This window comes from Propithecus coquereli, unplaced genomic scaffold (assembly GCF_000956105.1).
Source record: "Propithecus coquereli isolate 6110/MARCELLA unplaced genomic scaffold, Pcoq_1.0 Scaffold171, whole genome shotgun sequence".
Taxonomy (NCBI): domain Eukaryota; kingdom Metazoa; phylum Chordata; class Mammalia; order Primates; family Indriidae; genus Propithecus; species Propithecus coquereli.
The window spans coordinates 3,949,067-3,975,242 of record NW_012141747.1 but is presented as its reverse complement, the minus strand read 5'-3'; the positions used below and the strand labels follow the sequence as shown (position 1 = coordinate 3,975,242).

Below are 26,176 nucleotides of genomic sequence, written 5' to 3'. Positions count from 1 at the left end.
AGTTAACCCCTTTGGTGACATACACAGAATTATTTGGACAAAGAGAACACAAGTATTAAGTCTGAACATTTCTTGTGCTATTTGCCAGGAGGTTGTAATATTGAAAAACTGTGCTCTTCTGAGAATGGGAAAACGAAATAAACTCTAACTCCAAATTGCTGGAAATGCAGTTTATGTCATCAGGTTTTTTCCTCCCCCTCTTTCATTTAAAAAAAAAAAATGTCTTTCAAGACTTCAGTTGATCTAGGTTTCTTCTTAGGGTGTTACTTCTTAAAAATATGATTCTGGTAGGAACAGACTTCAGCTGTGTAGCAGGCAAAGCTGCAAAAGAGAAAGTTCTTGAAAGACTGCTGGGTGTGCCTTAGCCCAAACCAGCTCTGAACGAGTATCAAGCTCTGTGGTTCCTGAAGAAGCAAGGCCACGTGCCCCGGCCTGGCCGTCTTTGGGATGAAGCGTTCTCCAAGGTGACCAGAGCCAGGGTTCTTCTGCACACCTCTGCTTGGGTAACGAGGATGCAGCTGAACTGCCCACCAGGAAACAAACCCTTTCTACATTTTTTTCTCTAGATACATGTGAATTGTCTAAGATGGTACAGTGGGAAAAAGACAAGGGGTCTTTGAATGGAAAAATATGGGATGATTGTTGTTTTTGTTGCTGTTTCCACTTATTTAGGTCTGTTTGGGGAGGAGGGGAAGGAAAAGGGCGGGAGATAAGGCTAAAAATGAGGTTAACAAAAAACATAGGAGGATATATTATGTCAAGCAACCGGGCATAATATTTCTATCTTCTTTAGCTCAAAATTCCCTTATTTTACACAAAAATATTGCAAATATGATTCCAGCATGTTGGTTTGCGTTGGAAAAGCCTGGCACGTGACCTTCAAGAACATTGAGCAAAACAGTATCCCGGGGCCACTGGCTGAACAGAAATCCATGTAGCCCTCAAGATGAATTTCTCAAGCTTCCTATTCAGCCTTCTTGGGGATACTGGAGAGAGTGTGTGTGTGTATCAGGAAATGGGTAAGACAAGTAGTAAACTCTTGTTATAATGAAGATAAACATACTTTTTTCCCCATGAAAAATATCAGACTTAAATGATAATCTGTGGGAGCTACACTGAAAACATTCATGAAATAAAAACGTTGCTTCTAAAGAGACTATGAACTGGGAACTGGAATACTGACCCGAACATATTTTGATTCTAAAGTTTCCTTGTAAAAATATTCACAGAAATTGGTGGACATTTTTTCGGTACAACTCAATTTCTCTCATTTACAACATAAGTCATTTAATGTAACATTTGTGACCTTAGAAAGGCAGACATATTTAATCCAAGTCTGTTTATAAATTCCAATTTCACATGGATTAAAAACTGCAGATAAATTAAGTCACAATAATATCCTGTACATGCATTAAGGCTGGTGACTGCTAAAGTCTCTTGGGTATCTACAAACAGGAAATCACACGCAGATTACTGAGTCTGAAGAATGTCTACATCATTAAAAAAATCTTGCTTTTTTTTTTTTTGGTGATACAGATTTCAACAGTAACTCTGGAAAACTGTGAAAAATGTTATTTAAAAATATATATGTATATGCTACTGCACAGTTTCAAAGATGTGATTCATAAATAATGTTGGCTGCACTGATTAATTTTGTAACAATTACTGCACTTCCAAGGTGATGCGAACACGCAGTGATTTATACTCAATATTAGGCACTAGTAATATCCTTCAGGCGTACTACAGTTTTATGTTAGCTGTATTGTACATATATATTTTTAAATGTATGCATTTATACAAACTGTGTATATTATGTATGGGGTGTCGGAAATGTACACATCACTGTTATATAATACACACATCATTGTTGTACATATTAGGGTAAGTTTTAGTGCAGAAAGTCTTGTTGCATTGCATTCCATGTGTTCAATCTAGTACACAATTTGTCAACTCTTCAGATTATTTTTCCAGTACATTCCTTTTTAGATCGTGGGTCCAAGTTTCCATTTGCAATTTGAAAGTTTCCAGAAATGTCTGTTTCAACCAAACCTCTCTCTCCAGGTACAATTCTGCACATGAGTCTGATCTTTGTAGAGCAGTAACAAAGGCCAAATTTTGATCAGGAATACATCTGGGCTATCCTCTCTCAAAGATAATTTAACATTGTGATAAAGGATGGTACCCATTCAGGTCATGGAAGGATAAGGTCAGCTGAACTTGTGTTGAACTTTTGAGGAAAGAATGTCTTCAAATAGAAAGAAGTGGTAATAAAAATATTATGTTTAAATTCTAGAGTCTCTGGAAGGATATATATCAAACGGTAAGCGGTGGTTGTCTCAGGGGGATGGGACAATCAGGGACGTACACTTTCTACTTTCTACATTTCTGTATTTTTTGAATTTTTACAATGAGCAGGTATTACTTTCATAATCAGAGAACACAAGAAAGATATTTCAACTTGCAATGAAACTAAATAAAAGGAACAGTTATGAATGACTTTCACAGACAAGAATCAGAAGATGGTTCTTTACCAAAATCATCTGCACCAAACCCAACAGAGATTGCTGCCCTGACGTGCTTCACAGATGAAATGAGTGACAGTGGTAGGAAATGCATGCTCCGACCATCCCCCAGAATGACCAGTTTCAAGAAGTTTTATTGGGAAACATGGCTCATCAGAGTGCTGATGAAACGCTGCTGGTATAACCAGCCAGAAGCCACCTATTAGATGGGGCTTCCCAGGGAAGAACATCACACGGATGCCACGACAAAGCCTGCAACCTTAAAGATGGGCAAGACCAGAAAAGCTCCCTGGGGATGCAGAACAGGGCCTGAGGGTCATCCCCTTATGTGAGTGTTTGAATATTTCATCAGAACTCATTAAGAGTAAGTAGAAAAAACTCAGTCCTGCCAAAAAAAAAAAAAAAAAAAAAACTAACACAGGATGGGATCACGAACAATTAGTGAAAGAGACATATAAGAAGCACCTCAGTTGGATAAACGTAAAATGGAAATACTGTTAGTATTTCCAAATGCGTGAAGGCCAAAGCCAAACGCAAATTTCACAAGCCCTTCACTTGCTCATTTTCAATTAACTTCAAATCACCAAAGTTGTTCAGTCATTTGTACAGTTTTGAATCAGTGCTTAGAGCTGGGGAATTATAGCAATCTTATTTCCCACCTACAGATCAGGCTGACAAATATGTTAACACTGCAACCCAACCTATAAGAATATCAGTGAAAGCATCTGTCAGCATCTATTGTGAATATTCTATACCACCATTGCCTTGAAAAAATGGATTGCTCCACATATTGTATCACCTTTTTTGGACCATCCTGGTGCAATTTTGTCAAGTAAGAGGCCTTGAGGACATTATTTTTGTTTTTAAAATGTGGCAAGATATACCCCTTTTTTCAGGAGTTGTTTTCCTTTTACCAATATTTCATATCCAAATATTCATATATTTAAGAAAAAGACTAAATCTAGGGCATGATACAACACTATAAAAGAAATAAACTTCAGACAAAAACTGTAAACGAGATGTCAACAAACTAAAATGTAAACTTAATTAAAAAAAGAAAAGAAAAGAAAAATCACAAGCGAGATGTAAACATACCAGATGCACAAGACATAAGCAAGGTGCTCTGGCTGTTGCGACCCCACACAGAATGGTAATCACTGCAGGAGTAACTTCCCCTGCGTTGTAAGCAGCTTGCTAATCAAAGCCAGAGAAGAATCCCCCAGATCAAAATGCATCAAAGGGCTGCAGTGGCACATCCTGCATGAAGGGTGAAATAATCAGACAGCATCATATAATAATAGCTCTTAGCCTGATAAGTAACAGATACAGGCTCCTAGTGAAGGGACATTCTAGGTAATGTCCTCATTTGGCCAAGAAAACTTGTAAGCAAGCTATCATGGAAAGAAAAGACTTGAAACATATTGTCTGACAAATGACACGTGGCTCTATAGCCACCAAGTCACAGTGGCAGGAAGAAGAAATGCATGTGCCTGGTGGGCTTGTTGTCACAGGTGCAGAAAATTTCAAATCCTAACTGAGCTCCAAAACACAGTCATCACTGCTTTAATGTTTGTTAACTTTTCAAAGACATTGAACTTTTACCAAATCTCAATGCCATTTTCATACTATTTGTGGGTAGAGCAGGAAAGGCCTGGGGGAGTTGATCCATTTGCTTGCAATCATTGATAATAAAGTCAGATGAGGGGAGGGCATCAGAGGAAGGGCAGGGTATTTGGTAACATGCAATCTAGTAAACTTCTGGCACAAAAATAACTGACTTATTTTTGTTATTCAGTTACCCATTAATACATACCAATCAAAAAATAATTGGGGCCTATTAATTAATACTGAAAGTAATCAATAGTGTAAGAGCTGGGTTCCTCTTAACTGGCAGTCAAGCTTTTGGTGTGCTGTATTGCACCTGGTTAACTAACCCATGAGATTTTGGTTGAATTTTCTAAGAAGTCATAGTTTAGCATTAGAATAGAAACTGTGTGTCTGTGATTGTGTATGTGTATGTGTGTGTGTATATACATGTGTACTTCCTCTAATCAGGAACCTCCAATCACTTGGTCTAGCCTGGAGTTATGGAAACTAGACAAAGAGAATGTGTTCTGAAGAGCTGCATATCTTACACACACACACAGGCAGCTTCTTACACACCCACACATACAAACACACATGCCCTGGGAAAAGACTGCTGTTCAATGCTGAGGAAATGTTCACCGCAGTTTGATAAATGCTGTGGCTGGGAACCTCAGTAGCACAGTGTCCAGAAACATTGAGCCGTCTGGAGATGAGAGCACAGGCCGGCTCAAGGGCGAGGTCCCTATGACAGGTGGGTGCTGTTCCGCAGCCAGTGCAGGCCCTGCTGGGAGTACTGGACCAGGTGCTCCATGCTGCTGTGCAGGGTGACAGGCCCCATGAGCAGATCCAGGTCGTTGAAGAATTCTAGGGGACGGAGAGGGTTGTTAAGAATGCCATGCATGCTAGGTGTGCTACCCTGCGCAACCTGAGTGACTTAAGAAAAAGTTCCATTCATGGTCTCTATATAAATCAAGCACCTCTTGTATACTCCTGGATAGAGGTGGAACGCATTCTACTAAGTGAGGTATCCCAAGAATGGAAAGACAAGCACCACATGTACTCACCATCAAACTGGTATTAACTGATCAACACATAAATGCACATATAAGAATAACATCTGTTGGATGTTGGGCAGGGGGGAGGGAGGAGGGGACGGGTATTTGCATACACAAAGAGTGCAATGTGCACCACCTGAAGGATGGACATATTTGAAACTCGGACTTGGCAGGGGGGGGGCAAGGGCAACATACGTAACCTAAACATCTGTACCCCCATAATATGCTGAAATAAAAAAAAAAACAAAAACAAAACAAAAAACAAAACAAAAAATAAATCAAAGATTCTCTCTTCTAATGTGACTTTAGCATTCCCTTGAACAAGATAAAATCCAAGGGTGGGGAACTTGCCCTGTATCCAAATAAATAAATACACTATATTCATTTCTAATTCAAATGAATAGTATTTGCTTAGCCAAATAGCAAAGAAAATCCACATTCTCAGGCTGCACTCTCCCGGTGCATAAGGCTTCCCACTCTGTCAAGTTGGCTCTGTCGTCCTTCTCCTGCACTCAATTCTGGCATGGGCTGAGCCCTGGAGTGAATCCAAGGGGTGAGGGTCCAGGCTCCAAGGACAAATCAAAGATGGGTCCTGAGACATCTCTACTGAAGTCACCTTTAGCTTTTGGACCTTCTCTGGGTTCGCCCTTTCATCAAATGTTTATTATGTACCAAGACACTCTGCTAGGAGTAGGGTGCAGAGGTTGGGGAGGATACCAAGATGAATCATGAGTGGGCTCTGCTCTCTCAAAAAGATCACAGTTTAGTGGCTGATAGAGACAAATAAATTCATATAACTACTCTCCTATCATAGCTCATCACTGAATAACACTTCTTGGAAGTGTAAGTGTTTGGGAGAAGTTTTTCGAAGGTGCTCACATACATGCTGAATGAAGCCCTGCTGCGGATGGGAAGTGGAGGGCCATGGAAGACTCCAGGTTGCAGGTGGCTAGGAGGTTGGCCATGGCAGGAATCCAGGAGCAAAAAAGAGGAGGAGGAGTTGGTCGGGGTGGGGGAACAATGCTGGGTTTGCACTGGATACTTGGCACTGAGCCCTCAGGCAGGAGACACCCTGCAGGCAGCTGGCAGTGCTATCTGGAGCTTGGCCTGCTCAGGGTCTCCAAACTGGACACATATATTTCTCTGCTTTGACCTTTGTTCTGCCCACCTGTGACACTTACTCCACCCTATTTCAGCCACTCAACTGCTAAGTGATTTTCCAAAACTCCATTCCACACCAGCTCTTCTAGTGCAGTTTCTCCTGGTGGCCTCCGACCTCCACGGCATTCCCATTGGACTTTCAGGGTGCATCGCCTCTGGCTGCACATTACGTGCTACCTGGTTTTATTAACGATCTCATGCACTCGGGACCCATCTGTGCCATACATTCCTCATCTCATCCTGGACATCCTATCTTTCGAGGTTTACGCTATCGCCAGAACATAATTTGCATTTAATGGTCTGAAAGTGAGCTCAGATTTGCACTCTTACCTGTTTCTGGAGGGACAGTAGTAAATTAGTATAATCTTTCAGGAGGAAAGTTAACATTATCTATAAAGATATATACAATTCATATTTTAAAAGAATCTGTACTTGTTGACCCCAAAATTCTACTTCTGTAACTCCCTCCTAAGAAAATAATCAGAAATATGAATAAAGATTTATATAGGGATATTTATTACAACATTATTTGTTACCATGGAAAAAAACTGGAAGTAACCTAAGTGCCTGGCAATAGGGGAATGGTTTGAGAAATCATGACACTTTATGATTATATAATCATTGAATTATGATAGTATTACATTATAGAGCCACTATAAAGGGTATTTTTGAACTAGTTAGTGACATAAGAAAGTGCCTGATAATAATGTCAAATGAAAAAAGGATATATAACTGTTTATGGTCTACACTATGATCTTATTTTGGAAAACAGTGCGTATTGGCAGAAGAAAAGACTAGAAGAAACTTCAGTAGAACGTTAACAGCAGTTACTTCTTGGTGACAAGATTACTAGTGATTTAAAAACTCTTTATAGTTGTCTGTATTTCACAAATGTAGTCAGAGTAAGCACGCATTACTTTTATAATCAGTAAAATCAAACATTATCTGAAAAAACACAGCTTACTGCTACATGTAAAACACCCTTCTCAGCTGTGAGCAGCTGGCACGTAAAGGGCTAGGAACATCCTCATTCATTCAGTCAAGGTCTCAGAGCCCCAGCTACTTTCTAGGCACTGGGCTAGGTCTCAGGAGGCCACGGTTAATGTGACATAATCCCTGCCTTGCGGGAGCTCACTGTCTGAAGGGCAGAGATGTGTGTGTGTCTATAGCTGCCTCCGTTTATCTCACATGGGCTTCCCAGTGAGGGCCGGGGTGGGCAGAGGCACTGGAGGCCAGGAGTGAGGGAAGAGGTCGGGAAGGCTCCTGTAGCAGGCTGTCGCTCCTATTTCCCCTCAGTAGTAGACACCATGAAAACCGGCCCGAGTGGGGCGCACGCACCTCGGTTTTCCTTGGCCAGGTTGTCGGCCATCTCCCAGTAGTCGTAGCTGTGGAGGATGCTGTTGGTGATGCTCACGTGGTTGGCCGCCATCTGGTGGATGCGCTGCGGGATGCTGACGATGGTCGACGGGGACAGGGCGTTGGTGCTGGAGAGGCTGCCCTGAGACCCCACGGAGCTGGCGGGAGAGGGGTTGGGAGACATGGGGGATGGGGTTCCAGTGCTCCTGGAAGGGGAGAGGTAGAGAAACCAGAGTGGCGAGGTCGGGAGCGGGCGCGCGGGGCAGCCCCTGGGGCCCTGCAGGCCAAGCGGCGCCGGCAGCATGCACTGTCCGGCTCTGGCTTTTACCTGGGCAAAGTGAACTTACTTTCCACTGGCCCCCCACGGAGATGGGGCTTGGGCGGCTTTAGATGAATTCTGCAGGAAAATAAAAACATCGACAGTGAGTGCCATCTGCTTAAGGCAGACAATAGCGTGTTCTCGGGCGACTGCGGAAAGAAGGAAGGGCAGACGCTGTGGACGAGAAACTGGATCTGCGAAGTTCCAATGATAAGGCTATTTGCTCCCTCTCTGGAAGCTTCTCTGGGACAGCTGCACGGCCTGGGGGCCCCACAGGGCGCTAAAATGAAGGACTTGTCCCACAGCCTGGGTTTTTATGTACAAATTTTAGGTATTACATTAAATCATAATCCCAAGGGTTTGTTAAATCCTGAATCAGGCTAATTTTTCCATCATAAACTAGTCTAATTTTTCTGAAAAGGAAAAAAGCATAAAAACTTCCTCATCCCCCCACCACCCCCAGGACATCTTATATTTAAAAGTAGAGCATATTTGTAGAAATGGTTGACATATATTTACTTAATGCCTGAAAATATATAAAACATCAAATTCTGTAATTTTAACTTTTAAAAGTATTTCTTGTAAAGGAAGTTGCTCTTAGATACTCCTAAAAGAATAGATTAAAATATATTTCCTAAGCAGACAGGATATTCAAAGATTCTGGTTTATCTGAATATTCTGATTTAGGATGTTATGTTGCATGAACCAGGTATTTGCATCAAGCATTTAAAAGAGGTTTTGTCTTTAGCAAGGAAAGTTGCTAAATACACAGGTTTCCTCTCTGAGAGCCCAATAATGTTTTCTTGGACAGAAGTCTACAGGACTGTTAGAGAAAGAAACAGTCTTTGTGATGCTGATGGAAATTTTCCCTTACAGAGACAAGAAAATAGCCTCAGCCTGGCTCCCCAGAGACAACGTGTTTCTTTTGGTTAGAAAGAACTTTATGAAGTGGTGACTGATTTTTCTAGTTTTAGTGCAGGTGTTATTAAAATGGTAAGAAATGGCCTGTCAGAACTCAGGGGTGCTACAGCAGCAGCGAGGTATAAATATAAGGATAGAATTGCAAACCATACTACTTTTAACTTGTCTCAGGGAATGGAATTATTTTCATAGAGAGAATTAGAAAAAGAAAACCTTCCTTAATAGGGGAGCCGACCTTCCCTTTCCTAACAGATGTTATTGACACCTTTCTCAGTCTGGTGTTACTGGATTGAGCACTTGGTTTCCACTTCATCATGGGATTCTATTAATAAGAATGTGATCTATAGAATGGATGTTCCGAATATAATAAGAATGCTAAGAGGAGAGAGGGAGAGAGGTTTTGGGGTTGCAGGAACAGTTCAGTTAAAGGCGCTGAAGGGAGAAAGAAGTCTTCTGTCTCTTCCCCTACCAGTAAGCACCAGGACCAAGAAACACTTGTGGGAACAAAGGCCCCTTTTCAAAGACAGCTTTGTACTGATTAGACAAATTATCCTTGGTACCCAAAGGTTTCACAGTCTCTGAACTTCAAGTTGCATGCATCCATTCATTCATTTATTAATATTTATTTATTTAGAGATAGGGTCTTACTCTGTCACTGTGTCACTGCTGGAGTGCAGTGGCACAATCACAGCTCACTGCAGCCCCAAACTCCTGGGCTCAAGTGATCCTTCTGGCTCAGCTTCCTGAGTTGCTGGGACCAGAGGCATGTGCTACTGTGCCAGGCTAATTTTTAAATTTTTTGTACAGATGGCGTCTCACTATGTTGCCCAGGTTGGTCTCGATTTCCTAAATTGCTGGGATTACACATGTGAGCCACCACATCCTGCTTTAAGTAGCATTTAAATAGCCTTTGAAACTTTGTACCTTTTAGGTACAGTTAGCAGGAATAAATTCTGGAGAGCTATTATACAGCATGGTGGCTACAATTAATAATAATGAATAGTATATTGAGAATCTTTCAGAGTTGATTCTAAACGTTCCCATCACAAAAATAAGTACGTGAGATGACGGATATGCTCATCGGCTTGATTTAATCATTCCACGATGTATACATATATCAAAACATCACACTGTATGCCATACATATATACAATTTGTCATCAGTCAATTAAAATTTTTTTTTAAAAAATCATTTTTGATTAAGGATAAATGCCATTAACTCTTGGAGGGGAAACTGATTTTTAGGTTGCATTCTCTACCCATTCTGTGCATATTCATGGGCTGCATATGTATATCTTTCTGTATCCCTTCAAAGTTCTGTTGTAATCCCTTGTGGCTTACAGAATTCAGCTTTCTTCTTTTCTCCCCCCATATACATAAACATACATATTTATATATACACATATACATAAGCATAATCAAATACATTGTAGCTATTATTTTAAAGAAACTGTCATCCGTTAGATAAATTAAGAAGAAAAATAAAGGTTTTAGCTTCCTTCTTTATTCAAGCATTTTTCTTGACTATAGCCAACTCTCTTTGTTATTAGCTCTTAGATTCTGAATTTCTGAAAACTGCCGATCTTGACTTTAGGCGCCCAAAGGAAAGGGAAGGCTCTGTGCCAGTTGTTGTCATCAGGAACACATGATGGGCCTAGAGAGTGAGCTCCTCGGCTCAGCCCCTGGGCACTCTACATGCACCATTAGGAAGGAGGCAGTGTGCTGGACACAGCCCACGGGACCCCCAACATGGCCTAGTCACTACAGCTAATCTCCAAGGGGTGAGGAGTGGGGATTAAAAGATCTCAAAATGGCTGTGTATCTGACAAAGGGTTGGTAGAGGTAGAGATGGTATAATTTTTATTTTCTATAGATAAATAGAGAGAGAAGAGGCCCAGAAATATCAAATGAATTATTAACTTCATGTTGACTTCACAGTAGTATATCAGAGAAGGTTTTTAAAAAATTTATTCTCCCAGTGAAAATAGTTTCATACCCTGAGATAAGTAAAGGCTACATGGTTTGCAATTTTATCCTTCTAGTGCCTCTGAGTTCTAACAAGCCATTTCTTACCATTTTAAATAATACCTTGATTAAAAATTAAATTAGCTACTAGAGACTACCTAAGAGGAAATAGCGCTAAGTAGTTACTTCTAAGGGGAAGAAGCTCTAACTGAACATGAAGAATTTATCTGAGCTATAAAGATGAATTTCCTAGGACACTGGAATGAGTAACTGGATCTTCTTTCTCTTGAGGCTGTAAAAATATGTAGACATGAAGGCAGGGAAATAAATTAAATGGGCTCTCAAGGCCCAGCTGCTGAGCCCTGCAAGCCACAAGTCTGTCATAAGTGGGGTTAGTCTGCAGACCAGAGGTGACTTGTATCAGCCCCAAAGCAATGGGTTCTACCAGGCTCCTCAGAAATTCCCTTGACAGGGAGACAATGGAACACAAGGAACAATGTGCCTCATTCATCAGATAGTACCTTGAAATAGTCGATAAGTGCTTTTGAATACTTCACAGCGTGGTCCCTTTTGAGTCGAAACATCCGCCAGTACAGGAGAGCCAGGCATCGGTAACTGCAGCAGAAAAAAGAGAAATGGGCCCCAAAGAGCATGAATGTGTCCTTCACAAACAAGACTTAAAAAAAAAAATCCTGTCCAAGGCACTCAATATTTATACCATGTTTATAAATCTAAAATCTTTCCATATGTACATATGTGTCTGTGAATATCTAACCTTTTTTTCCCCCAAAAATATAATTTAAAATTCCAAGAAGAAATTCCACAAACATATTTACCACTAGATCATTTTATGATTTTAACTTTATCACTTCTTTTCTGGGTGACAGGGGCTGGCTGCTTCCTTCTTCACCACTAGAGGTCAGTCCTTCCCCACGAGAGGAGGGAAGGGGCTCTAGCATACAGCTTTCACCGCTTCCTGGGTGAGCTGCCTTTGCCGAAAGGATCCCCTTACACCTGTTTTTACCAAACTTTTAGTTCACATAAAGGAACAAAAGTGAACATACTTTATAAACAGTAAAAACATTATGTGGATATCAGTTATAATTTTGTTATTATTTTTATATATATTTTATACTTATTTACATATTAGCTTTCTATCTTATACAATATTATTGTCATTAATTTATTATCCCAATATGGAACTTAAAATTTGAAAAGAGTACAAAAAGCGTTTCTTGAGACTTATCCTCTCTTCCTTGGTGTTCTTCACTCATAATTATTCACTAATGCACATCTGGGATTGATGTCTAGAATACCAACATGCCAAGTACAACTTACTAGACTATTAGGGTATCAAACTCCAGGTGACGTGATGATGTCAAACAATCTGAGACCCTCTCTTTTCTGCATGTAGCTGTTATGTTTTTTGAGACTATTAGATTTTCTAACTTGCAGATCAGGTTCTAGAGTAGAATATGAACCTTTAGAGAACAAGCAGTTCTGAATCCTTTCACTTAAGGGACCAACAGAGAGGTATCCTGGGATTTTGGAAGTGCAATGAAGTGTCCTGGGAAGATGCCATGGGGAAGATTATTATCATTATTATAATCATATAATCATTATAAATATAGAAAACAACTTATATATTGGTTAACATTTTGAAAGAAACGATTTTATCGTCAAAGTATAATGAGCTGCTCCTTAGTTTAACGTGTTGAGAACTTTAATGTGTCATCTTGCTTCAGCTGTACTACTCCCATATGTAAAGCAATACATGAATTATTTTGGTTGCATCTAATGTGTTAAACACAAGTCAAATTCTATTTGGCATAGTTCACATTCAAATTACTGAAACACAGGGCTACCTGATTTTAAAACACACACACATACAGAGAAAAATTATCCTTGTGTAACCAATCTGTCGATTTTCAATCACTGCAAACTCAGATCATGCAAGGTACAGCAGCAAGAAGGGGCGGGGAACCTGCAGCCTCAGAGCCACATGTGGCCTCTGGATCCTTCAGTGCAGCCTTTTGACTGAACTCAAACTTCGCAGAACAAATCCTTTTAATAAAGGGATTAAAAACAAATCTTTTTAATAAAGGGATTTGTTCTGTGCAGTTTGGATTCGGTTGAAGGGCTGCACTTGGGGATCTGGAGGGCCACATGTGGCTTTGAGGAGGCGGGTTCCCCACCCTCTGGACTCTCCCTGGTCTTTAGAACTGCTTTGGCCTTTGTCAGTTAGAAGGTGCTAGGAAAACATGACGCATTTCAGCACCTGGTTCGCCAGCAATGACATAGGAGGCTGGGATACTGTACTAAGCTGAGATGATGCACTCACCATAATGCAGCCAGTTGTTTATCCTCCGGTGTAGCGTTGGGGCCTGAGTGGGTTTTTAGTCTCATAGCATACCTAAAAAAATAAAAAAGAAAAAGAAAAAAGAAAAAATAAAGAAATTTAAAAAAATGCTTTCTGATTAACAGCAGAGCCTTTTCTTTGATGTTTGTTCTCTCTGCCCAATCCTTAGTTTTTCACAGTGCTTGCTGATAATTCTTCCTTAAAAGCTAGCTGATGCTGCTCCATTTCCCCCGAGCAGTACATTACTGTGATGACTAGACCAAAATGACTTTTATGACTGCCCTGCTACTTTCTGCTCTTTAACAATACAAGTTCAAATGTTACAGATTATCGGGAGTGATACCTGCTCAAGAACTATTCATGTCTATGGTAACATGTCCATTTTTCCCAAATTTTGATTTATGGCTGAGTGGCTGACAGGAGGAGGCAAAGTTCAATCCTCTGGGCTCACTCCAGAAGAATTTTCATCCCTCGTGCTCAGATGAATGCTTAGACTTATCCCTTTTTCTTTGTTATGTAACTCTTACTTTGACAGCAGTGTATGTATCCTGGGTACATTTTAAATCTATATTTGCTCCCACAGACATGTTAGGAGAAACCAGCAGCTTTTATGGACTGCACTTAATTTCATTTATTTCTCTGAACCAGGGGAACTGTGGCCATGGCTTTCTCCCAGGAGCATATGAAGTTACATATGCAGACTCTTGGAGAACGTTGAGGCAGTATGTGTAACAGTCAGAGAGTCCTAGGTTCAAATCCCAGTTTAGCCACTTAATGAGTTGTAAGAGCTTAGACAAATGTATTAACATCGTTAAGCCTCCATTTCCTTATTTATAAAATAAGACTGCCAATCACATAGCATTGTTGTAAGGATTAACCGAGATACTGTTTGTAAAGCTCTTGGCATAGCTGGCAGGTTCGTTGTAAATTGCTCAAGAAATGATACCATTAATCATTACACTATCTCTACAACGTGCAGATTGATAGGGTTTTTGAGTGTATCTCTTCACATAGTTTTCACAGTGGTTGCTCTGAGTATTATAATATACATATAGGACTTGTCACAACTTATTGGTATCAACATTTTCCCACTTGGAGTGAAGTGTGGAAGTCTTACTTCAATTTAAGTGCCTTGTCTTCCCCACTTTTAGACAACATTGTCTCGAGTATCAGATGGTGGTATAATTTTAGTTTCAATCATCAACTATGACTTATAAAACTCATGAGAATAGTTTACTCTATGTATCTACATTTCTGTTCTTTCTTCCTTCCTAATGCTCCAAAATTCCTTCTTTTGTCATTTCCTTTTTGTTTGAGAAACTTCCTTTAGCCAGTCTTTAAGGGTAGGTCTGTTAGAGACAAATACTTTTCATTTTCCTTAGTCTGAGAATATTTTTATTTCTCATCATTTCTGAAGAGTCGTTTCACTGAGTCTAGAATTCACGGCTTGACAGCGCTCTCTCTCCCACCTGGAAAGTGTCAGGCCACTCCCGCCTGGCCTCCCTGGTTGCAGATGAGAAGTCTGCTGCCCTTTGGGCTGATGTCCCTCCCCTGCAGGTAAAGTGTCATGTACCTCAGGCTGCTGTTTTCCCCTTGTCTTTTGTGTTCAGAAATGTAATTATAATTTGTCTTGGCATGCATTTCCTTGAGTTTACCCTATTTGGGTTTTTCTCAGCTTGAACCTGTAGGTTTATGTCTTTTGCTGAATTTGGCGAATTTCAGACATTACTTCTTTAGATAACACATTCTTAGTCCCATTCTATTTTCTCCTCCTTCTGGGACTCCAATGATACAAATGTTGGATCTTTTACTGTACTTGAGGCTCTGCTTATATAGTTTTTTTCAGTTTATTTCCCCTCTGTTGCTCAGATTGGGTAAATTATGTTTTCTGTCCTCAAATTCATTGATTCTCTTCTCCGTCATCTCTACTGTACTACTGAGTCCATTATTTTTGTTGTTCTATTATCATATTTTTCAGTTCCATAATTCCCATTTGGTTTTTTTTTTTTTTAATATAACTTCTATTTCCTTGACAAGATTTTTGGTTTTTTTGTTTGTTGCAAGATAATTGTAATTATTCACTGAAGTGTTTTTATAATAGCTGCTTTAGAATCCTTGTCAGGTAATTTCAATGTCTGAATCGTCTTGGCATTGGTGTCAGTTGATCATCTTTTTTCGTTCCAGTTGTGATTTTCTTGGTTCTTGGAATGACAATTGAGTTCCTGGCATATCCTGGACATTTCGGCTGTTATGTTAAGAGACTGTGGTTCCTACTTAAGTCCTTTCTTTTAGCAGGCAGTCACCCTCTCTGGGTTTAGCAAGCAAGTGCTAGACTCCTTTTGGGGCAGTGGTTCCAAGTATAATTTAATTTCCAGAGCCTTCCTGACACTATTTTGGTCTGCTCGGTTGATCTGGTGGCACTGGGGCTCCAGCTGGTCCCTGATGGTGCTGCTTGGGGCGAGGTGGAGGGTGAGAGGAGAGGCTCTCCAGGCTGGGCCCCTGTGGTGGCAATGCTCCACTGACCTTGGCCCCGTGAGGTCCCCTGAAGGAGAAAGGAATTCTCCTGCCTGTGAGGACACAGAGTGCATCCTGGGCTAGGCCCTGTGGTGGCAAGATCCCCTGTGCCAGTGCTCCTGGCCCCCCAGTGTCACTCAGTGGGAGAGAGGGATACCAGGCTTAGTGGGCGATGTGCAGATTTATGTGCCAAATTAATTACTGATGTTTTCTAACTTAGGTTAAAAAAACACCACCTCCTTTTTTTTTCTGCGTAGTTTAAGGGATTCTCTTCATTCTGAACTATCTAGATGATGCACTGTGTTCTCTACCGTACAAAGTTACTTGCACCAGTGGGCACAGTGGGTGTGACACCCCAGTACCCCCAGATGCATCTGACTGGCATCAAGCTTTTCTTGTTTTTGGACTTGTTTGTTTCATTTTAAAAATGTGAATGACTTTAAGCAGGCCATGATATTCCAGTTCCCTGCAGGCCCTATGCTTGCTTATTCATTCATTCCTCAAATATTTATTGAGCACATACTATATGCCAAGAAGAACTGTTCCAGGGGCTAGGGATACATCAATGAACAAATCAGATAAAAACCAAAAAACTCCCTGTGCGCAAGGCACTCACATTCCAGGATATTATATGTTACTGCTTTGTTCCCGCCTAGTTGCACCCGCTTTCTTCCCTGCCTGCTGTGGGCATCTGAGGCTGTTCTGAGGAAGGAATGTGAGAGGATCTAGGGTCTCTTAGACCAATTTTAACAGTTTTTCACTCTATTGTTTTCTTTTCTTCGCTGCTGAAAGTACTACACCATATAAGAAGAGAGTATAAAGGAATCGCCAATACATTGGCTTTAGTAGAAATATTTTAATAAGAAAAATGACTAGGTGGTGTTGACTTTCAAAACATTCTTGAGAGATGCTTTTTGGAGGTGATGTGTTCTCTGACGTCAGGATGGCAGTTTCCAACCTGGGTACTATTTACTGAAGGAGAGTGGTGTAAAACACCAAGGGGCATCTCTGAGCCAGTGTAGACCAAGAAGACTATATCCTAAGATGATTAGAAATCTTCCATGTGGAATGTTGGGATGTGGTTAAAAAAAAAAAAATCTAAGCTTAGGGCTGCATAGAGTCTCAGAATCACAAAAGCCATTTACAATCAGTTTTAGGAAGAATTATTTCACATAATGGGTATTAGACATTATCCCAAGCAGTTAAACTGCCTAAAAACATCAAACTATACGAAAACTATATGATGAAGGTTTTCAGTAGGGTTAATGGATGAAATTTCCTTAATTGTTCATTAAAGAGAGGTTAATGAATGTGCCTTTTCAGGTCTCCGTCGTGGAACACGAGGGTCTCCCACAGAATACCTAGGGCTGCCCCTGTCAGAGACTCTACACATCCGCTTTGTCACACGTCCCAGCTCAGGCTGGGGGATGGTGCCTGTGTCCAGCTGTAGCCCAGAGCCGCGGGAGCACCCCCTGGACAGTGCACTACAGGATGGCTGCTTCCCTAAGATCCCCCTGAATCTGAATCTTCTTTCCTTTCATCAATTCTCCTGAATCCTTTACTGATGAAGTTAAAGGTTTAGATTATACTTACGAAGCGAAATGAGTTCCAAATCTGCCACTTCCTAACTGGAGGAAGCAGGCACGTCTCAGACTCAGCCTCCTCCCTCAGCAATCCAGGGTTACAGGCACTGCCCGGCTTCATTCACACACACAGCACAAGAGGCAGAGGGTGCCACGGTGCCTTGTGAAATCTTATGCTCTTATTTTTGGAGGCTGACGTTCTTTTCTCTGCATTCATGGTGCTTACACACGCTCCTCACCTCCCCTCACCTCCCAGCAAGACACTGTGCTCACCTGATGAGTTCTACTGTTTCCGAATACATCATATAAGGAGATTTGGATTCCATGGGGCCTTGTTCCATTGCATTTCCACACTCAATGAATGACAAAGCTGCTTCCGCGTAGTTCAAAGCCTTTCCAAACTTTTCCACCTGATCAACAGAATTAATAAGTGACTTCCTTAACAAGAGTTTTTTTAAATGGCATTGTCACACAGTTTATATGCTATTTGAGAAAGCCAACTTTTGACTTCCAAAATCCTGTGAATGAAGCTGGGAGAACAAAGAAATAAGATACTTCCTTCTCTAGTTATTTTCTCAAGTTGCTACTGGTTTGTAGTAAGTGAGTAAATGCTTACATATAGAATAGTACCAAACCCATGTGACAACTGCCAATCCACATTACTCAGAACTTCATGGCAACTCTAATTTCCTAATTTCTGTTTCCCTATTTCTAACCCCTAATGGTTTGGCAACTTGATTCCTTGTCCTTCCATGCTATACTGAACATCCATCAAAGTTGATAGGTCTGGTTCCATAGAAGAGTTTTCATACTTTTTTTGGTACACCCCCAACTTGGTTGGTTCCAGGCCGTGGTTATTATTTTTTTCACTACCTGTGACATTTACGTCTCCATGTCTTCCTCTTCTCAATTGTTTTTTCACTAATAGTTAGGACCTCACTTAAGAGTGAAGGTGAGGAGAGGAGAAGAGAAGAGATAAAACCCAAGGTGCTATTTCAGCTTTGCCAAAATGGAACACAAAGTTGAAAATTAATAATAAAAATGGTTTTTTTGGAATTATCTACAGTTGTCTGAATTTCTGTTAATCTTTCCCCACATCAGCAAGGATAACCACGAATCAGATTTATATTCTTAAATTCTCAGAAATCTAAACTTACATATCAAGTTCCTGGTTCCATACAATTCTACTCTCTCTAGAAAATTGCATATTCCAACTTTGGATGGCAAAGTCTCCCCAATTTTCAAGTGACTCACTCATCAATCAAAACATAGAATGACACACATATTCTGAATACTATTCTAAGCCTTGCCACTGAAAAAACAAAAACAAAACTTCATTAGTAATGATATCTTAGAAAACAGAAATGTAGAACAAAATTCATTAGCAAATCAAATTTTTAAGCTCCTTATAAACTTAACAGGCTATAAAGCAGTATTTCTTGGCAACACTTTCAGATAAAGGAAGTCATTTCATTCAGTTAAGTGTTTGTTTCCTAAAGCATCCAATTCTGTGGTATGTGCACTTGACAAACAAAAGCTCCTTCCAGGAACATTTAATACATTTGGAGAGAGAAAATGTGGACCTACAGGATAGTTCCAAGCGCAAGGCGGTCTGTGATTAACCAACACAACACAAAGCAAGGATCCCGGTGCAAATGAGATGGTGGGAAGGGAGCAAGTGGTGGGGCCACAGAGGCTGAGACGGCTGCAGGGAGGGGACCTGAAAATGATACCGGGAAGGAATCCCAGGTTTTACCAGCTTTGGGGAGGATGCTGAGGGTGTGAATGCGAAGCTCCGCAGGTGCAGAAGCTCTGAGGTGTGCTTAGAGGCTAGTGGGGGTCCGGCCTGGCTGGAGCTGAGGATCTCTCTCTTGGGAAATGGTCAACAGGAAAGGTAGGGTTGGGCAAGATGACAACGAATGAATAAGGCCATAGATCTTAGGGGATGGATTCAGGCAGAAAATCTCATTCTGTTTAAAAATTTGATGCTCTTCTCCAATAGTGGCCGTGCATCAGCTTCTTCAGGAGAACAGAATTCCCCATCAGATGTGGGACTGTGTGGACAAGAATTGTACCTTCCACTACTCTTCTCTGTTTTCTGATACTCAGGGGTTCTTCCCCCCGCCCCAGTGTTCCCAGGCAGTGGTCTTCATACAAATAAATGTCTAATGAACACCATCAGTAGCACTGGAAGAGGGGCACTGTTACGGTTTAAATATCTTTAATATTCTGAAAGTCATTTAAAATGCCTTATCCATTTCCAGCACCTGACTCATCTCAGTTGAGAACACTGGAGGGGAAGAGAACTGGAATTACTAGGTAGGAAGGAGTCCCTTTAGATGAGACCTTAAGATGGAATGACCACATGATCTCTTGGAGAAAAAAACCCAGAAGTTTTCTATCTCTTGCCTGAGAGCTTCAAGCTTTCCACAACGGGAGATTATCCAAGTAAGAAAAGTTATTCTTTGAAAACATCAGATCATGGTGACTTTAGAGTCTTATGTGCAGATAATAGTCTCTGTGTTGTACAGTTTCAGAAGAAGCATTCATTTTGGCAGATACACATGAAGAACACAAGTGTTTTTGGAAAGGGATTTGATCCTGGGACCAAGCCAAGGGTTGGTGAGGCTAACAAGAGAGAAAAATGGAAATCTAGATTTCTTTTTAGAGGAAAAAAACTACTACCACCCACTGACTCCACTGGCTCTAGTTACCATTCAAACCTCAGGACTAAATTGAAATATTCGTTTATCCAGGCCTTTCTCCCAGTCAGACATTATTGGTTGAAGTCATAATTTATTGGGTTATGAACACTTGATTATATAAACATTTCTCCATTTAACAGACCCAGCCATCCCTGTAATAGATTTTATAATTACCCTAGCTATATTGCCCCATGATGAAGCTGCAGTACAAACATAATTTGGAAGAATATATTTGGAAAGAAAAGGGTCTTACCATTGCATCTGCTTTATGCTTCATTCGTTTAGCTTCTTGCATAAAATAATCTGCACTGCGAGGCCTACAAGGAGAGAATGATACTAAATGTCATTATTGCTTAAGTGCATGATCTTTTGAAAATATTCTTTTCTTTCACTCAAACTTATAGCCCAATTTAAAAACTCTGTTTAATGTGAAATTAAGTATTTTTTCACCTTGTCAAATAACTGACTATATGTAAAATACCACTATTATTTTTCTCTTAAGTTGGCAATTCTAAACACACTCAATATATGCTGATATCTTCATTTATGGTGGCTTTAACATAGTCCCCTGGTGCCTAATTTGTGAATATTTTTTACTGTATGGTTAAGAAAAAAAGGCAAAAAATTTCATTTTATACAATATTTACATAAAGCAATCCCTTTTAATGTAAAGATTGTAAATATACCTCATAATAATTGTATGGATATGTATGGGTGAGTATATTTATGTATCCTTATGAAAATAAGTGTCATTTATATGCTTAAGTAGTACCTAGTGTTGTGTATATATATGCTAAATTATTTTAAAGCCTCACAGTGAAAAATGAAAAAAGGTAATGTATGATTACATTCCAGTTGTAATGAAGTTAACTGTGAAATGATGTCTACCTTGTAACAATGCAAACATGGCATGTATTCTCTGGAGTTTTGATTAGCTAGCTGGTAAACATTAAGAGCAGACATGTGCATTATTAAAGCAATAACCCTGGCCACTGCTGACTGCCGGAGAGGAAGGTAATTCATCCAGAGACCGATCTGAGTGTGCATAATGACCCCAAGTTACACTAAGCTACTTCTCAGATAGTACCTTTAAGTGCTTAGTCTAATAGATTTTTTTTAATTCTACATCCTTTAGGTACCATCAACACAAACTTTATGTAATCAATAAACTTGACGTATTCATGAATATCAAATATATGCCAGGACTCCCTGAATGGGAGCTACGATGTAAGCAGTGATATTAATCATGCACTGTTTAACCTATTGTGACGTGCTTATTTTGAACTGCCTTATTTCAGATTCTAATGAACCTTTTGCCTTACTCTAATATTAGGTAGTCAGAGCATTCATTTCTCCAAAGAGGTCAAAACGCTTAGCAAAAATGCATACCGTGACAATGACATTGTGATGTAATCAATCAGTCATACAAACAAACAAACCAGACTCACAGCAAGTAATTAGTTTCAGGTAAAAAAATCACTGCTGTTAGAAAAGGACCTGGTTTTCTGTCTCTTATTTCTCTATAAAATATTGTTAATACTGCCATGACCTTCTGGACTATTTAATTTTCTCCAACAAAGAAACGAGGAAAACAGCTCTGGGATTTCCTTAGTGTGCAGAGTGAAATCCCAGCCTCTGGCTCTTCTGCCCTTCACTCGTCTTCCCCCATCTCAGGCCCAGAACCTTCCATTCATCTGGGTGGCTCTACCACTGGGGGGCAAGGCCTGAGATCTCCTTCACGGGAGGGCCCCTGCTCCTCCCGGCTCTCCTTGCTTTTTCTTTTTTCTTTCTTCTTTTCCTTCTCTTTTTCCTCTCCTCTCCTTTCCTTCTTTTTTTCCCCTTCCTTTTCTTTCCCTCCCTCCCTCTCTCCTTCCTTTCTTCCCTCCTCTTTTTCTCTCCTTCCTTCCTCCCTCCCTCCCTCTCTCCCTTCCTTCTTTCTTTTCTTTCTTTTTAAACCCACTCTGCAGTTGCTGGGACCAGCTCTGCTTTCTCTAGTTCATATCCTACATGCCCAAACCTCCTCCATTTGAACAGCTTTTTAGTTGCCTTTAAAGGTTGTTTTCCTTCTTTGTCGACATACCATCTATTTGGTCTTTGATTCCAACTCTGGCAATTTACATTATTTTAATAAACTTTCTTTTGTAGAGCAGTTTTAGGTTCATGGCAATATTGAACAGAAAGTACAGAGAGTTCCCATTTTCCCTCCCCCGCCATCCCAGTCTCCATCACTGTCAATATCCCGAACCAGAGTGGTACATCTGTTCCCATCAAAGAACCTACACGGATACATCATTACCACCCCAAGTCCACAGTTTACGTTAGGGCTCACTCTTGATGCTGGACGTTCTGTGGGTTTGGACAAATCAATAATGACACGTATCCACCATTATAATGTTACACAGAGCAGTTTCACTGCCTTAAAATCCTCTGCATTATTTTTTGTTCATTCTTTTGCTTCATACTCTAACACGGAAGACCAGACTCGACCTCAAGCCCAAGCTCGGATCTGACAAGCCTGGGCTTCAGATAGGCCCCCGAGCCTATTTATTCTGGAGGAGAATTCAGGTGTCTCCATCCATGTCTCCCTTGTCACCAAATGCTATGAATACTTTTTTGTAAACATTCCTCATTCTTCTCAATGACCATGTGCTACCACCCAAGCCCGGGCTCTCCTCACCTCTCTGGTTCCTTGGTCTCTAGTCTGACTCCCTCCAATCCATCCTGAGCACCACCCTTTGACCAATGTTTGTAAGACATGTCTTTCACCACGTTGTTGTCCTGCTCACAGACCTAAAATCAATCTCCAGAGCCTAAGTGACCAAATCTCAGTTCAGGTCCCCAATAGTCTTGCCTAACCCTCTTAACCATATCACTTATTCACCAAGGCCCTCAACCAAAGTCAGTGGTGGTTTCCGCGATGTCCTGGTAACATGCCACACCTGTCTTAGATGCTCTGCTCATCTTTTGCCCCAGCTGGAATATTCTCCCCTCTGCTCATTCACAGAGTACTCATTCACTGAGGGCCCACGATGAGCCCAATGGTACCACCCCTCAAATTCTACCACTATAACACCTTCCAGGTAGATTCGATCCATGCTCATCTCTGTCCTTCCTGATCTCACACAGAACTTCCTGTTTACACAACATTTCTGGGTATTTAGTTACCTTCGGAGCTGTACTGGGCTACACTTACTGCACGTGTGCAACTTGGTGGCTGGTACGGTTTCAGCAGGGACTATGCTGTAGACCTCTGTGATCTTCCCCTCTCAGTAGTTTTAGGCACATGGTAAAGGTAAACAAGTCCCTCTTGAATGGTACTGAATTCATTTTGAGCTTAGAAAAGAGTGGTGCCTTCTGATGGGGTACAGCATCGCAGTCAATGAGCCAGAGAGTGTCTCCATGGCAACCAGAAATTCTCCACATCATTATCTGCTCCACACTCTGGTATATAAGTTTGGTCCTTGTTTTCTTGCCCTGTTTTGTAGACCTTGTCACTAACAGATCATCATTTCAAATGCATCTCATTTTCATTAAAAGATTCCTTTGGTAATAAGCTGTGGCATCTTAGTTTTCACCAGGTTTCTGGGTGACCCTTATGGATGGCAGTGGCTCATAATTCCTCATACAGGTTCCTTAATCAACACTGTTTTATCGGCAGCATACGAACATGTTTTTTTCAACCTGATACAGAGACTGAGTCACAAACTCTCACCATAGTGCATGTGGATAAGTAACACACCTAATTTTCTGACCATATCACAGCAGCTACAATAGTAATCCGAGATGCTCATAGAAAAGGTACCATCTGGAGGCCATTTACGAACACATTTGTTAGAATTCTCATCTTTGCATATAATGGAGGGCTCGCTATAATGAGTCACTGAAGATTGCCTGAGGATTGGCCCATTTGCTCCTTTCAGGTGATTTCCAGTGCCAGGCTTCCAGATCAGATCATTATAAAGCCAACGGGACCAACGGGACGTCACCTGGAGCGTCCAGCATTGTCGTGAATGCATGCTATCACAAAGACATCCCTTCTGACAGCAATGTGCAAGTCAGTAGGAAAAGTAAAATTGCTGTCACCACTGTGGTGGTTACAGAATATGACATAGCAAAGGTACTAAAAGGAAAATCTAATTATCTCAATGTTCGAATAGGTTTTTCTTCTGATCTTCTATTTTCTTTTTTACATGGAAAACCTAGAGTTTTTGTTTTTCATTTATGTAATAAAATCCTTCACATTGTTTCTCACAGTGATGGTATTTTATGATGATACAAGAGCAAACCTAATAAAAGGTCAATTAAACATTAAACGGTATATCTTGGGCTCTTTAGAAATGGGGCTTGAGTGATCTAAAAACCAGAGCTTAGCCGCATGCATCTTCGTTGTAAGAGCTCTCTGCAACAAAAGCAATCTGAGTACTTGATCCAAATAGAATGTTTTCTTTTCTTCTCCTCATCCTCCCACCACCCCCACCTACAAACACATGGCCTTGGTTCTGAGCAGTAACAGGGCTTGAGCGACCCCAGTATTTCTTCTGGCACAGGAATATTAAAGGAACCTTGCTTTTTGTTCTCCTTTGTGGCTGAGACAGAGTTGAATGGTCTCCCACAGAGAGGCTGGCAGACTTCTTTCTGTAATTCCTACCTCTGTGAAATGCCGCCCCTCAGCAGAGCCAGCCTGTTTTGTGAAAACTGGCAGGGATGAGAGCTCAATGTGTTTGAACAAACAGGTTCCTCAGCGCAGCAGAAATTGGATGATTTTCTTAGGGAAGTTGAAATCCAAATCAGACAAATAGGCAACTGCATACCAAATGAATTCATCATCTGCTATCCGGTATGTCAGCTTGTCATTTCATAAACCCCAGAGGTGTTACTGTGTCCCAAGCTTTGAGCTACTTTCTCCAAAAGGAAAAAGCTTAAGAAATTAAGTAATTATTTTTATTATGCAGAGTAAGTGATCACTACCGATGGGGGCACTTCAGAGTCAGGGACTCTGGGAAGCTAGTGCTGGCTTTGTGGGTACTTCCCCATGGAAGCAGGTAGATTGCATTTAGACTCAAACACAGCTTTTATATGTACAACCTTGATGCTGGCTGGGACCAGAGTCCCTGGAGCCTGGCTTTCCAGAAGCACGAGCCGTCGTTCATTGTGTTTGTTGCTGGCCATACTCTCCTGCACACGATCGCTTCTCCCTTGGCCACGCGAGGAAAGCTGTGTATGCTTTCCGGACACGCCGGCTAAGCAAGGCAGGTTTTTGTCATTCAGTCAAAAGCAACTTTCTGGTGAAATGGAAAATGACCAATGTGATGGTTGTTCTTCTCTGGGTGTGACATTTAAAATGAAATAATTTTACAAAACCCTAAAAATGATCACAGATTTCAATCTGGGAGATCTGAATGTCCTTGACCGCCCCTCCAAAAGCCTACTCCTTTCTCTTTCTCTCTCTCTTTTTGTTTTGGTCAGAACAAAACAAGGACCTGGCCTTGAGACAGGGATTTCATAATGGGAAAAATTCCATATGGCAAACAAGAAAAGCTTTCTAATGGTTTATCAGGAAAATGCAAAGGTGGGGGCCAGCTTTGAAGTGACTAGGAAGGGGGTTCCCTCGGAAGAACAGTGCCCACTGCAGTCCCCCAGGAGGGTGCTCCTGGTGTCCTCTGACTAAATCATGCTGCCCGATACCCAACCCTTTACCTACGGGAATCTTCCCCTCCTCTATGAAATTAAAATCCTTTTAGCTATGAGACTGCTGTGCGTAATTACATTACAAATGTCAAGTCCCGCTTCCTTCCTCCCAGCCACATTTCATGTGCCACGGCCTTCAGCGACTCCATGGCCGAGGGAGTCTTTCCTCAGTGTTGGGAGGTTTAGGTAGCTGGGCCCCTGTTATCGGCGCCACGGGGACAGATGGGACGTTTGGTGCCTTGGCTGATCGTGACTGACTCTGTCGTGTGAAATATGGGCAAGAGACAGCACGTCCTCCAGGGAGCAGCCGGCAGCTCTGGCACCGGGGTTTGCTGGCGTCCCAACACAGCAATACGGCTGGCGGCAACAAGGAGCTTCATTCTGCAGCCAAGCATTGCACCACTACACTCCGTTTGGGACTTGAGCACCGAGGCCTCCACG

General features: G+C 41.1%; 1 protein-coding gene across 1 annotated transcript in view; it reads right to left on the bottom strand.

The window, feature by feature from the left end:
* Positions 1-4,813: 4,813 nt before the first annotated feature.
* The window catches only part of AFF3 (AF4/FMR2 family, member 3), a 506,791-nt gene continuing 485,428 nt past the window's right edge, over positions 4,814-26,176 (bottom strand). The window contains exons 17-23 of the mRNA XM_012641885.1: positions 20,301-20,364; positions 17,616-17,752; positions 13,228-13,299; positions 11,408-11,501; positions 8,029-8,078; positions 7,664-7,887; positions 4,814-4,973 (exon numbers count right to left, since the gene is read on the bottom strand). Of these exons, the coding sequence (XP_012497339.1) occupies positions 4,852-4,973; positions 7,664-7,887; positions 8,029-8,078; positions 11,408-11,501; positions 13,228-13,299; positions 17,616-17,752; positions 20,301-20,364 (763 nt within the window). The 3' untranslated portion in view covers positions 4,814-4,851. The remainder of the gene's footprint in view (positions 4,974-7,663; positions 7,888-8,028; positions 8,079-11,407; positions 11,502-13,227; positions 13,300-17,615; positions 17,753-20,300; positions 20,365-26,176) is intronic.